The 12,035-nt window shown below is 42.8% G+C and overlaps 1 protein-coding gene across 4 annotated transcripts in view; it reads left to right on the top strand.

The window, feature by feature from the left end:
* Window positions 1-12,035, top strand: part of MEIS2 (Meis homeobox 2) — a 237,230-nt gene that overhangs the window by 8,847 nt on the left and 216,348 nt on the right. For 2 of the 4 annotated variants that reach the window (XM_011992707.1, XM_011992706.1), the window contains exons 1-5: window positions 286-1,018; window positions 2,554-2,695; window positions 3,375-3,425; window positions 4,410-4,460; window positions 5,251-5,400. In XM_011992707.1, the coding sequence (XP_011848097.1) occupies window positions 813-1,018; window positions 2,554-2,695; window positions 3,375-3,425; window positions 4,410-4,460; window positions 5,251-5,400 (600 nt within the window). In that variant the 5' untranslated portion in view covers window positions 286-812. Of the gene's footprint in view, window positions 79-285; window positions 1,019-2,553; window positions 2,696-3,374; window positions 3,426-4,409; window positions 4,461-5,250; window positions 5,401-12,035 lie in introns of those variants that run through there. The other 2 variants (XM_011992704.1, XM_011992708.1) reach the window with 2 other exon arrangements.

Here is a 12,035-nt window from a genome sequence, read left to right as displayed (position 1 = left end):
GACTACTAGCCTGGGCTGCTTGTTTTGTCTCTGAAATTGACAAGGACGCAGGGAATCCGCTGCTAAATAATGTTTCTGGTAACTTTCACGTTATTCCCCCTCCCACCCTCCGCTCCCTGCCCCCGGGGAGGCACTGGCCCTAGTCTTTCCTCGTCCTCGGCGTTCTTGTGCTGATTATTAGCGTTTTTCTTCTCTTTATTTTGTTTCATTTCGCCTTTTGATTTATTGGATCCTCAGAGGAGGCGAAGGGGGGTTAGGGGTGGGATCCGGGGTTTCCTCCTCACACTAACTCCACTTCTCCCTCCGTTGGCTCGCTACGGTTCTGTTGCCTCCGGCGGGAGCGGGGCCTCCCGGCGCCCCCTCAAATCCCCGGCCTCGCCGCCTCCTCTTCCTTCTCTAAACGTTGCTCTTGGTTCATGCTTTTTCATTTTTAAATTTAATAACATTTTTTCCTCACAACTTTTAACTTCGTTGTTTTGGCTGGTTTGGTTTCTGTGTGCTCAACTTGTGCTCGGTACTTTTCTCCTTTCTGACTTTGTTTTTATTTTTATTCTCTCTCTCCTCTCTCTCTCTTTCTCTCTCTCTCTCTCTCTCTCTCTCTCCCCCCCTCCCTCCTCCTCCTCTCCTCTTTCTTACCTCTCTCCCTCCCTCTCTCCTTTCTCTCATCTTTATCCCTTCCCCTCTTTTCTGTTCACCCTCTTCTCTCTGCTCTTTTTCCCTTTCCACCCCCCTCCTCTGTTCTCCCTCACCTCCTGCGCCCCCTCCCTCTTCCCGGGTTCTGACAGTACGATGAGCTACCCCATTACGGCGGGATGGACGGAGTAGGGGTTCCCGCTTCCATGTACGGAGACCCTCACGCGCCACGGCCGATCCCCCCGGTTCACCACCTGAACCACGGGCCGCCGCTCCACGCCACACAGCACTACGGCGCACACGCCCCGCACCCCAATGTCATGCCGGCCAGCATGGGATCCGCTGTCAACGACGCCTTGAAGCGGGACAAGGACGCGATCTATGGGTAAACCGACTCCCCGGACCCAGCTTACTGTGTGTGAGTGTGAGTGAGTGTGTGTTTGTCTCTGTGGGGGTGGGAGGGTGGACCACTAAGTGGGGAGTTATTTCTGCATGGTGGGGGGCGGGCGCCGCTTGCCTTGGGAAAGGACCGTGGGGGGGGCCTGCTCTTCTGCCCCTGGAGTCAAAGACTCGAAGAACTAGCCTCCTTCACTCCCACAGCCCGGTCACTCCGGACGCCACAGCCTGGAGTGACTGAGTCCCCAGAATCCTGCCGGGGCCTTCTCCCCGAGGACAGGATTCCTGGCTGAAGGACGCGGGGCTGCTCGTTTCAGTCTCCCTAACAGAGGCCTTGACGAAGGAGAAAGTTTCCTGCCGATGAGGAGCAACTTTGGGTTTTTTTTAGTTATTTTTTTCTTCTGTTTCCTATTGAGGGTCTGGGAGTCACTAAAAGCAGCTTGAGCTGGGATCAGGGCTGCTTCTGTCGGCCAGGAAGTCCTAATCACCCACTTCTTAATTCTCTGTAAATAAAGGGGGCAGACCTTGAAGTGCAGCGAGGTGGAAGGGACTGTTGCTTGCTTGGAGCCGCTCTTAGGGGGAGTAAGGAAGATGGCTGGAAATTATTTTATATTCTGAGAGCACTTGGCGAGGGGTGGGATGCAGGATCCTAACGTGTACCACACGAGCTCTTCCGGCTGAGGGTAGGTGGGAAAAGCGACGGGATGCCGAGGGGAGGGGACAGTGGGTAAACAGCAACTGAGCCCGAAGCCAGAGGCCGCAAGCATCCCGAAGTGTGGCTAAGCCGCCCGGAGGAACACAAAGGGCATACGCGCACGCACACTTACAAGTTTTAAAACGCGATTTATTTATTTTTGTCTCCTGTAACGCTGAGAGAAATGTGGTCTTTGGAAGGAAGCTCTACAGCGTGTAACCTTCCTATTATTTCGGCCCCCACACTGGGGCTTTAGTAGAAGTGGAGCAAATAAGTTTATAAGGCAAGGGGATGGATAGATTAGAAGAGCATTCTCTTGCATTTAGGAAATGTCACTCCCGTGTGTCTGTAGGTGAAGCCTTCGGCCTCGTCTGAAATGCCCATTAAAATGCAGAGTTAAAACTATTTTTTTAAAATTTCAAACAGTGTTCCTTTCTTGGGAGATCAGGGCTGGGTCTCAGGGGTTGGTTCGGCGGCCTCCGTAGTGTGGGGAGTGGATCAGAATCGACTCAGGGCTCCAGACCGCCTGAGCGACTCCGATGTTTCATTACGTTCCAACTGAGGCTGTTTTTATTTGTCGGGCTGCAGTGGTCGAGGGCTTCTCTGGCCAGATCTGAGGGACTTCTGAGCTGCGAGAGAGGGCCAGGCCCTTTTCCCTTTCTGTTTCTGGCTTAGGCTCGGCTGATGGAGGAAGGGTTGTAAAGTGTGTTGCGTGCCTGTTGTATTAAAGAAGGACTCCACACCCTCCAAACTTGTTGATTACAGTTCTTGCTCCTTCCCCTCTGCACCCCGTCTCTGTGTGTGTGTCTCTGCGTGGCGCTGCCCGTTAGGCACCCGTTGTTTCCTCTGTTAGCTCTGGTCTTTGAGAAGTGCGAGCTGGCGACCTGCACTCCCCGAGAACCTGGAGTGGCCGGCGGAGACGTCTGCTCCTCCGACTCCTTCAACGAGGACATCGCGGTCTTCGCCAAGCAGGTCCAGCCTTCTTGATCCACTCATCTTCGGGCAGTCCCTCACTACCCCTCCCCTTTCCTCGGAGCTTTACTTGAAAGGAGGAAAGGCCAGGGACACCCGATCTGTTCCTCTGGCCCAGTCCGCTCTCTATGCCTCCTCCCCATCCCTGAGCCTGGGGGCGAATTGGAAGTGGAGATAAATATGGGTGTTTGTTTTCCCCCCCAGCAGGAATACGGGGTCTCGACCCTCGAATTAAAGTTGACCTGCTCCTAATCTGGGGCTTGGCCTTTTTCCCCCGCCTCCAGCTACTTGAACAAGAATTGGGGAGAGGGGCTGTGAGGGACCCGGTAGTGCCCGGGAGGCAAGGAAGCTGGGCGCCTCTCCCAGCGGTCCCAGGCAGCAGTGGAGAGCCACAGCCTCTTGGACGGCTAGATAAGGGGATACTTGCGGCCCTGAGAACGACCCTGAGTTGCTGGTTACAGCTTAGTGATACCAGCTCCCCCTTAATGGGGTCAGGACCAGAATGCCCTGATTCTTCTTCAGCGACCCCACTAATTTAAGGCACCAGTTTTTCCTTGTATTTTCCCAAGCCCCTTTCCTCTTCTCCACCACTGCCCCTTTACCGTCCCCATCCTCACATTTCAGTTTTCTTATTTTAAATGGGGTGACCGTTCAAGCTGACTTTCTCTGTTTCTTACAGGTTCGCGCCGAAAAGCCCCTTTTTTCCTCAAATCCAGAGCTGGACAATTTGGTAAGGCTCTCTGTTCCTTGTTTTTCCCCAGCCTTTGCCCTCTCCCATGCCCAGAAGCACCCACTTTCTGCTGGAGCTCTGGGGAGTTAGAACAGAACCCTCTTTTGGAGCTCTAGGGAGAGAGGGAGGAAGGGCGCAGCCTAGAGCCCCCGCACGGGAGCTGGCGAGCGAGGAGCAGGATGAACGTGGTGGGGAGCGAAGCCCAGGGAGGCCAGAACGGGAGACCAAGCGCCGAGAGCGCGAGCAGGGGATGTTTCCCAGGTCTCGGCCCCAGGAGTAAACTGCGAGAAGTGAGTTATTTCCTCTGTTTGCCGGGGCAGGCGGCCGAGCCCCGGGCGGCTAACCCGAAGGATGTAACCGCTGGCACTGCTGAGGGCGGGCTGGGGGTGGGGGCTGGGGGGCGGTGAGGGGCAGGCCAGCGCAGGCCACTTTTAGGTGCGATTCTTTTGCTAATTTGCACGATTTCAATATTAAAAGTACTTAAATCCGCTTTCAAAGGCCCTGCCTCAGCATTCATCTTGAGTATTTCCTTCTTTAGTGAGGAAGGATTTCGCTGGGTATGCTGTTCTAAAAAGCTTTTTCTGTCCTGAGAAGCGACCTTTTTTTTTTTTTTTTTTTTTTTTTTTTTTTTTTAATTGTCCTGAGGTCGAGGGAGGGGATGTTTAAAGAGGACTAAAAGGAGAAAAAAGGCCTGGCCCGAGGAAAGCAGTCCTTACAAATAGCACAGTGAACATCAGGGGGAAAGATATTAATGCTTATGCTCAGGTTGAGTCAGATTCCTACCCCGTGGCCAATGAGGCAAAGATGATCAGTAATCACTTGATTTTTCTGACTATTTCTTGATCTTTAAGTTTTTCCTGGTCACCTGCCCGTTTCTTCTCCCCAGCCCAATTTTCTCACCACCATCGTCACCCCACTCCCAACCCCAAGACAGGACCTCAGAGTCACACAGCTCTAACTCCATTCCCTGAACTTTGCTTTCAGATGATACAAGCAATACAAGTCCTAAGGTTTCATCTTTTGGAGTTAGAAAAGGTAAGCAGGAAATAACACTCCCGGTGTTGATTAAACCACTTCCCTCTTCTAGTTGAGTTGGGATGTTTTTAACAAACCTCTAGTATGAAGGATTGAGCACCTGGAGATTTTGAGCATGTAACCATGTCCATCCTTCAACTCGCTTCTCAACACAGGGGCTCAGAGGGTGTGTGAATCAGGACAGGCTTGCCTTTAAAATAGCCCCCTCCTCCCTGATATTCCCCTCAGGCATTCAGGATTATTTTGAAATGCAGCAAACCATTTATGTTACTGGACACTCAGCCTGCTTGCATCTTTATTAGCTCAGCTCACCCTCGGCCCTGGGTTTGCATTAGGTGCAGGCAGAGTGAATCATCCTCACTGGGTGTCTTTACATTGCTCTGCAGCTCAATTACTTTCCCCTGGAAACATACAGAACCCCTAGCTTATAAAATCACAAACGTTAATGCACTCCCCAGTTTCAATGTGGTAATGTTTTGATGTTATTATCAAATCAGATTTAATTCCCTGGACTCCCAGTCTGAACCCAGTTATTTCCAGTCCTATTTCTTTCTTTCTCTATTGTAACTTGTTGCTCAGAGAAGTCTCTGGAGAATAATATCTGCTGCAACAATTACTCTATTGTTTCCTTGCCTTCAACTATTACACCCTTTAATTAGAGTTAGTTTGGAAGACATCACACTGTTGCTCTTTCCAAATGTAACCTTGCAACCTGGTATTTTTCCTTTCTAAAAATGAAACAAAACAACAACAACATGAGCTGAACCCTCCACCATGACCTTCGTTCTAGGTCCACGAACTGTGCGATAACTTCTGCCACCGATACATTAGCTGTTTGAAGGGGAAAATGCCCATCGACCTCGTCATTGATGAAAGAGACGGCAGCTCCAAGTCAGATCATGAAGAACTTTCAGGCTCCTCCACAAATCTCGCTGACCATGTAAGTCTGCTAGCCTTTGACAATCTTTTAAGGCCACTGGGCAAAGCATTATTGTAAAGTTGTTTTAACATCTAGCTCCACTGATTTAGTTTTCTTTTGAAATGACTTGGTCTCTTTTGGGGTCTTGTCTTTCTTGCTATCTCTGCCATACCCTTCATTTTCATTTCTCCTTTCCTGGACCCCCTCCTATTTATGTGGAGAGCCAAAAAACCAGAGAGTTGATAGAGTGATTTGTGGTCTTAATGTGTAAAGTTTTCTGGATTTGGTGACTTGGGTGTTAACAAATTCTGTTTGATACAGTCACTACTGTGTCTTCTGCTGTCTTAATTTTGTGTCATCAGTGCAGCAGGGATAGAAAGAAGCAAGACGGTTAGCTGGACTGGTCTGGAGAGAGAGGACTGAAGGAAAGAGAATTGGGGAGTGAGTGCTAATTTCCTAGTATCTCACAGAGATGACAATTCTGAGAAGTATTGGCAATCTTGCACTGCATTCGAAATAAAAGGGGTGAACGAACACATTACAATTCTCAGGGCTTTTGCTCTATAGAAACTTACTGTCAGAATATGGACTTATTGCCAAATGCCTGAAGCATCTTCATACTAAAAGACAGTAACCTTGATGAACCAATTATTAACAATGTATTGCAAAAAGCTGAAGGGAATTATGATTGAGTAAACATAGGTTAGTGGTTGAATTTTAACACTTTAACAGTTGGTGAATGAGGATGGAGAGTATAGTAAGAAATGACTGTGTATGTCAGGCCAGGAAAGGAGATTTCTTTCTATTCTCTCTGTTTCTAATCCTATTTTGGAACCAATCTAGTGAGTCTGATGCTAAAAAAAAAAAAAAAAGAAAAAAAAAAGAAAAAAAAAAGCATATGTAGTGAGACTGAAAATTTGAAAAAGAAGCAAAGAGAAGAAAGATTGCAGCTGGTAGGAAAGGCAAGAGTGGCGAGGTTAAAGAGTGGGTGTGAACAGCAGTTGTATTTATAGGAACTCAAGCCTGGAAATGGGGGACAGGGTGTCTATAGATTACATTCAGTTGAACTCACAGCCTAAATGGTATAAGCTGTAGTTTAATAACTTTGTGGCCGAAATATTAATTTAACACTCCGTGTGAGTTAAACAGGCATTAAGGCTTGAAGGCAGTTTGTCCCTACCTCCCATCCCAATTCCTGACTGTTACGAGAAATGAAATGGGATGCCTTAGTATATACCTTCTATGAGGTTCTTCTCTCCCCTGCTCCAAACAAAAGTTTTGAAAATATGCAGTCATAGATTTTCATAATTAACCTTTGCACTCGTGTGGGAAGTCAGCCTAAGAACAAAAGTTAGAAAAAGTCTAGAAAAGAAAACCTCAGTCTGGGATATCCAGTTCTGTGACAGAATAAATACTATGGAGTTGAAGGCTCCTATTCCTATCTCTTTACCCTTACCTTTTTCCATCATGGTGAGGGCATCTTTGGTGATCTCCTTTGTAGATTGAGTGAATCTAATGAAATCAAAAGGACGCAGCAGTGGTTATGGAAAGTTTATTTGCTGATCTGTGGCGCCACAGTGTGTTGTGGTCCATGGGTCATGACACTACCTAAGAAATATTTATCTTTGTTGTTTTTTATGTGTTTATTTTCATTGTTTTCTGTTTCTAAAGTTTTATTTATTCACATTATTGGGAGAATGGGGGGGGGTCTATTTACATAGTTTGTAAAATGAGAGGTTCACAGTTCTTGGAGCCAAAAGCTTTTCTCATGATATTTCTAGGAGTACCGACTACTTAGTTTTCGAAAACAGTTTCTTGGCAACTGTTTTTCCAGTGGATGTGTAGAACTAGACCATGTTGATGTTTACATAGAAAAGATAAGATAAAATAGGCTGTTTAAAGTATTGGCTGATAGACAATATCAATTTATGAGACTATTGTAATGTTTAAATATCCACTCAAGAAGGAAGTTGTACCTAAGAGGATAGTGCTTTAATAATTTATCAATCATCATCTTTGGATAAAAGAGTCAACTGTAACATTTGTTGCTCTCCTTTCAGGCCCCCAGTCAAGTAAATATGACAACTGATTTATTTTGAACCCACGAGGGCTTGCCACCTCATTGGGTGTCATAATTTAAAGCCTTTTATTTCCTAGAGATCTGAACTATAACATTTTTACTTTAGCCCCCTGCTATTTGTTTTGAAAGGAAGCAATAATTTGTTCCACCAGCACACCAAGTGGAAAATGGAGAGATTTACCACAGACTTGTGTTTTATGCAGGGACATGAGAGAAAACCTTGGAGAGTTTTCACCATTTTTGAGACTTTTGTACCATAGGTGTATTGATTGTATTCATGTCCAGCCTTCCCCTTTTAAAGCAAATCCTCTTATGCTTTTCAGCCTCTTCTACAAAGTTGCCTTCCTTCAACCCCTAGCCAAACACAAAGTAAAAATAACAGAGATCCACTACCTTAAAAGTGGTGCGAGTGGGACATTTTCAGCATGTAAATGTGCCCAATTTGAATCTTCAGGTTTATTTTTCATTTGCTTTGATATGCATATTTAATACATTGCCCCAGGCTGGATCTCATTTGGTGAACACTGGTGCAGGGGTGATGATGAGCTACTTCAGAAAGGCCCAGACAGCGCGTTGTTTTCTTGTTTTATCTGTTGGCCCACTATTCTGATCTACTGAGCTTCCTCATGGTTTTATTTGCACATGAAATGCTGAGAGCATTTCAACTTATTGGCTATGAATAATGACAGCTAAAAAAGAAGTGTAGTTTAATTTGTTGTGTGCCAAGGTTTCTCTTGTGGAGGTGACAGTTTGTGACAGCTGTTTGACACCCCCAAAACACATACACCTCTACTTTTATTAAGTGGTATCCAGCTTCATTGTGTGTGTGTGCGTACGCGTGTGTGTGCGTGTTTAAGGAAGGAACGTGCAAGGAGAGAGAGAAAAGCAGAGAGAAATGCATCAGAAGCAAACTATTAGGTACCAATATAGTTTCAGTATTATTTAAAGGAATTTGAAAATGTAAATAAAGTAATGAATATAAATATCTTCAAAGCAGCTATATTGGCAGACTTAAGAATAAGTTTTATATGTTATTAGTAAATCATGTCAATTTCACATTTCATAAAGTTATATAAATAATTTGATATAACATAGATGCATTAAAAGAAGACAACCATAATATTCTTGCTGTCCATTCCTTACATTCAATGAGGTTACTGAATTTGTTCATTTATTATTAACACTTACATATGATGGGTGTAGTGATAAGAGGAAGTTTGGAATTAAATAGAAAATAATAAATGCAATATTGATTATAATTTTGTTGTATTTAGTAAATTCATAAGGCATGCTTATGTTTTTAATATTATAATGTATTTTGTTTTTTACTGTAACATAATAATAATATTTATAGGTAGGAAAGAGTTACTACAATATTTTTTGGAATGTTGGGGAGAAAAAATATATAATAGTCAAAAGAAATAGAGCTCTGTTTTCCAGCTGCATTCATGTTAGTCTCCTAGACATTCAAATTTATCATATTTAAAATAAATATGTCTAGAAAACAATTTTTAAAGAAGTTTCAATTTGAAAACTGCTGTGAAATGACCAGCTTTTTCTAGTCTGTGGAGTTTCTGAATAACAGGTGATACTCAAATTATCTATTTTACACAATTTTAGATCAAGTATTTAGACCTAGTACAGACAAAGAAAATATATCCTCACATTGACATGTAAAGATATTACATATCTTTAGATCAAGTTCAGACAAATGAAATCTGCTTGCTTGAAGTATATTCTCTGAGCTAAGCTCTATTTGCTTGAAGTGCATACAGTTATATAATTATATTGTTATTCCTAGTTAATGGTCCTAAAGGGCTACATTTTTATTTTCTTTGAAAGAATTAAGTAGAGGGAAGAAAAGACAATTATGTCTGTTAACAGTTAATAGCAGATACCTTAAAATTGCCTGGCTCTACTAACATCACTAAGTAAAGAAAAATTATTTTAATTTATATGTTGAAAACTATAATTTAAATGAAGATATTCTGGTGTTTTCTTTTGCATCTCTGAATATATCACGTTTATGTTCACACTGTTTGTTTGTTGGTTTGTTTGTTTGTTTTTTCAAATGGGTTAGGTCAGAGAGGAGAGTCTCCAGAATCTTATTTCTGACAGAATAAGGGCGAGTGACTCTAGATAAATTCAATTACTACCTGAAAAATTAGAGGGAAGTGACAGCGAGGGGTGGGATAGGTTCAAGTGTTTGTTCTGTAGAATATCAAGGGGGAAATAATGAAATTTGATACTAATAGTAATGATATGAATGCTTTATTTTATTTGCTAGTTTCTTATGTGTTAGTGTAAGGTGAGAGCTGATGGTATGCTATTCAAAGCCTCTGGGGCCTATTCCGATAAAGTTCTATTCAGAGCTCTGTCCACCAACTCAAAGAAACATGGCTGGGGGCACGGGTTTGCTGTCGTGTTGCTGCTGCGTGGTTTCTGGTGGTTGATAGCTTTCTTAATTTCCCATTAAGAATAATTATACTATTTAAATCATTTAGATTGTGCCATTGGAGTATGTTTTCAGTGTGACTGTGATGAGATGAAATTAAACAAAGGTTGTACTTGACAACCACATAGACATTCACTAGCAGATTTTTTTAAAATTGGCATTAATTCATTTTCTTTTTTTAATACTAAATGTTCTATGGAATATCCCAACACAATTCAAAGTTATAAGAGGCATTTTATAACATGGCATTACGCCAACAATACAAGACATTTCTGTCTTCTCTAAAAGTTGCTCGATTAACTGGAGAAATCATTTGCAAAGGGTACTTGCCACTTCTGTGAGAGTTGCTTACATATTAATCCCAAAGCTTAATAGAGAGGTAGAAGTGGGGAGGTGAGGGAAGGACCCCAGCTTTATTTACATTTTTAAAGAGTGAGTCCAGGTTCTGAAAGCACACATAGGTCTCCTGACTTCTTATGTCAGCTTTACAGTACCGTAGTTGAAATTCCAACATTTGTTCAAACCATACAATTAACATTTTTAACTTTTGTAGACTTCAGTACCCCAAGATAGGAGTCCTTGTCTTATTTTTAAAAATAATTTTTGCATCATGTTAATTAGGAGTTAAAACATTATAAAGTTATAGGAAATAAGTAATTTAATTATGTATGTTGATACAAGTATATCTTCCCTTTGTTGTTTAAATATATCAAGTCAAATTAGTTGTACATGCTTCATTTACTGATTAAAATATCTTCATGTATGTTTACTATTACTCTCTACCTATGAGCACATACCCTGAGTTACTTTATTGTATTTTCCAAGTTTACATGTAATTTCTCTCTTGATGTTATATAGTTTTGTAGGTTCTAGAGGTTATCTGGTCTAACTTATTAATTTTAAAGAGATAAAGGAAATGAGCCGCACAGAAATGAGGTACATCACTTGCTTAAGTTCACCTGACTGGTGAGAGGTGGCATGCCAGAGTCTTAATTCCAATCTAATGTTTTCTTTCCTGTACCATGTCCATTGCATTGCCTTTTCATTCATTTGGGATCTAAAATGAGTTTCAGATTATTTTAGATAGAACTTGTATGTGGCATGGCCTTTGCTTTTCTCCTTGAAGCCTCATACATTTTACTTCTCCATTCAGTTTTGTATTTATTTACAAACCCTTTATACATTTTACCCCACTGGCCCCATGGAAGAACCATGTGCCATGTGGAATCATTTAAATAGGGAAATAACACCATTTCACCAAGACTAATTAAGTATTCTCTTATAGGTAGGTCCCTCATGGAAATGCCACAATGGTTTAAAATGTTACAATTCCAGTATGTGCAACTTCAACAAGAGAGGCACACGTATGATTTGCTTCCTGTGCCCAGAGATGCCTGTCCTCTCTATGCTCTTTTCTAGATTTAGCAAAATTCAATGATGGTGCTAAATCAATTTTTTTTTTTTTTTTTAACTTTCAAGGGAGAAAACACTGGCAGAATTGTGTTTTCTAGGGAAAGCTCTGTGTAAATGAGAAACAGAGTACAGCAGCAGAGCGCTCTCCTGTGGCCCCACTACTACAAGCTCTGCCCATATTGTCTCCTGCTTTTATATTAATTACAACTTGCATTATCAGCTGTGAGTCTGTAGCCCAGCAAATAGAAAATACTGCCCCTAGAGACCTAGCTTCTTGTATCTATTTTCCATCTCCTTCTATTGTGCCTCACTCAGTATTCACTGCTTTTCTCCTGGTAACACTGCTCTGTAACACAATTACGTAAGAGCAAGAAGAGTACCATATTTGACTCCCAATTACTAAAGCCACTGGGAATAGAAGCATGTTCACTCCTTGCCCTCGGGTGTCTTCATGATTTGTTTTGGCTGGAGAACAGGACATATATTGTGGAATGCATATACCTGAATGCTCAGTCATACACGTGCACCCAGCGAGCGTTTCTCTGTATTTTTCTACTTGCATCATGTGTTTTTACATGCTTTTGTATGCCACTTTGGTTTCAGGATTCGCTAAACTTCGGCATATAATTTGGCAGAAAGCCATGCGATTTTTCTCGAAGGATGTAAACTTGTAAACTCTAAGGGGAAGAATAGAAGAAAGGAGTCGTG

This window comes from Mandrillus leucophaeus, unplaced genomic scaffold, assembly GCF_000951045.1.
Source record: "Mandrillus leucophaeus isolate KB7577 unplaced genomic scaffold, Mleu.le_1.0 Scaffold417, whole genome shotgun sequence".
NCBI lineage: Eukaryota > Metazoa > Chordata > Mammalia > Primates > Cercopithecidae > Mandrillus > Mandrillus leucophaeus.
This window is presented reverse-complemented; position numbering and strand designations above follow the sequence as displayed.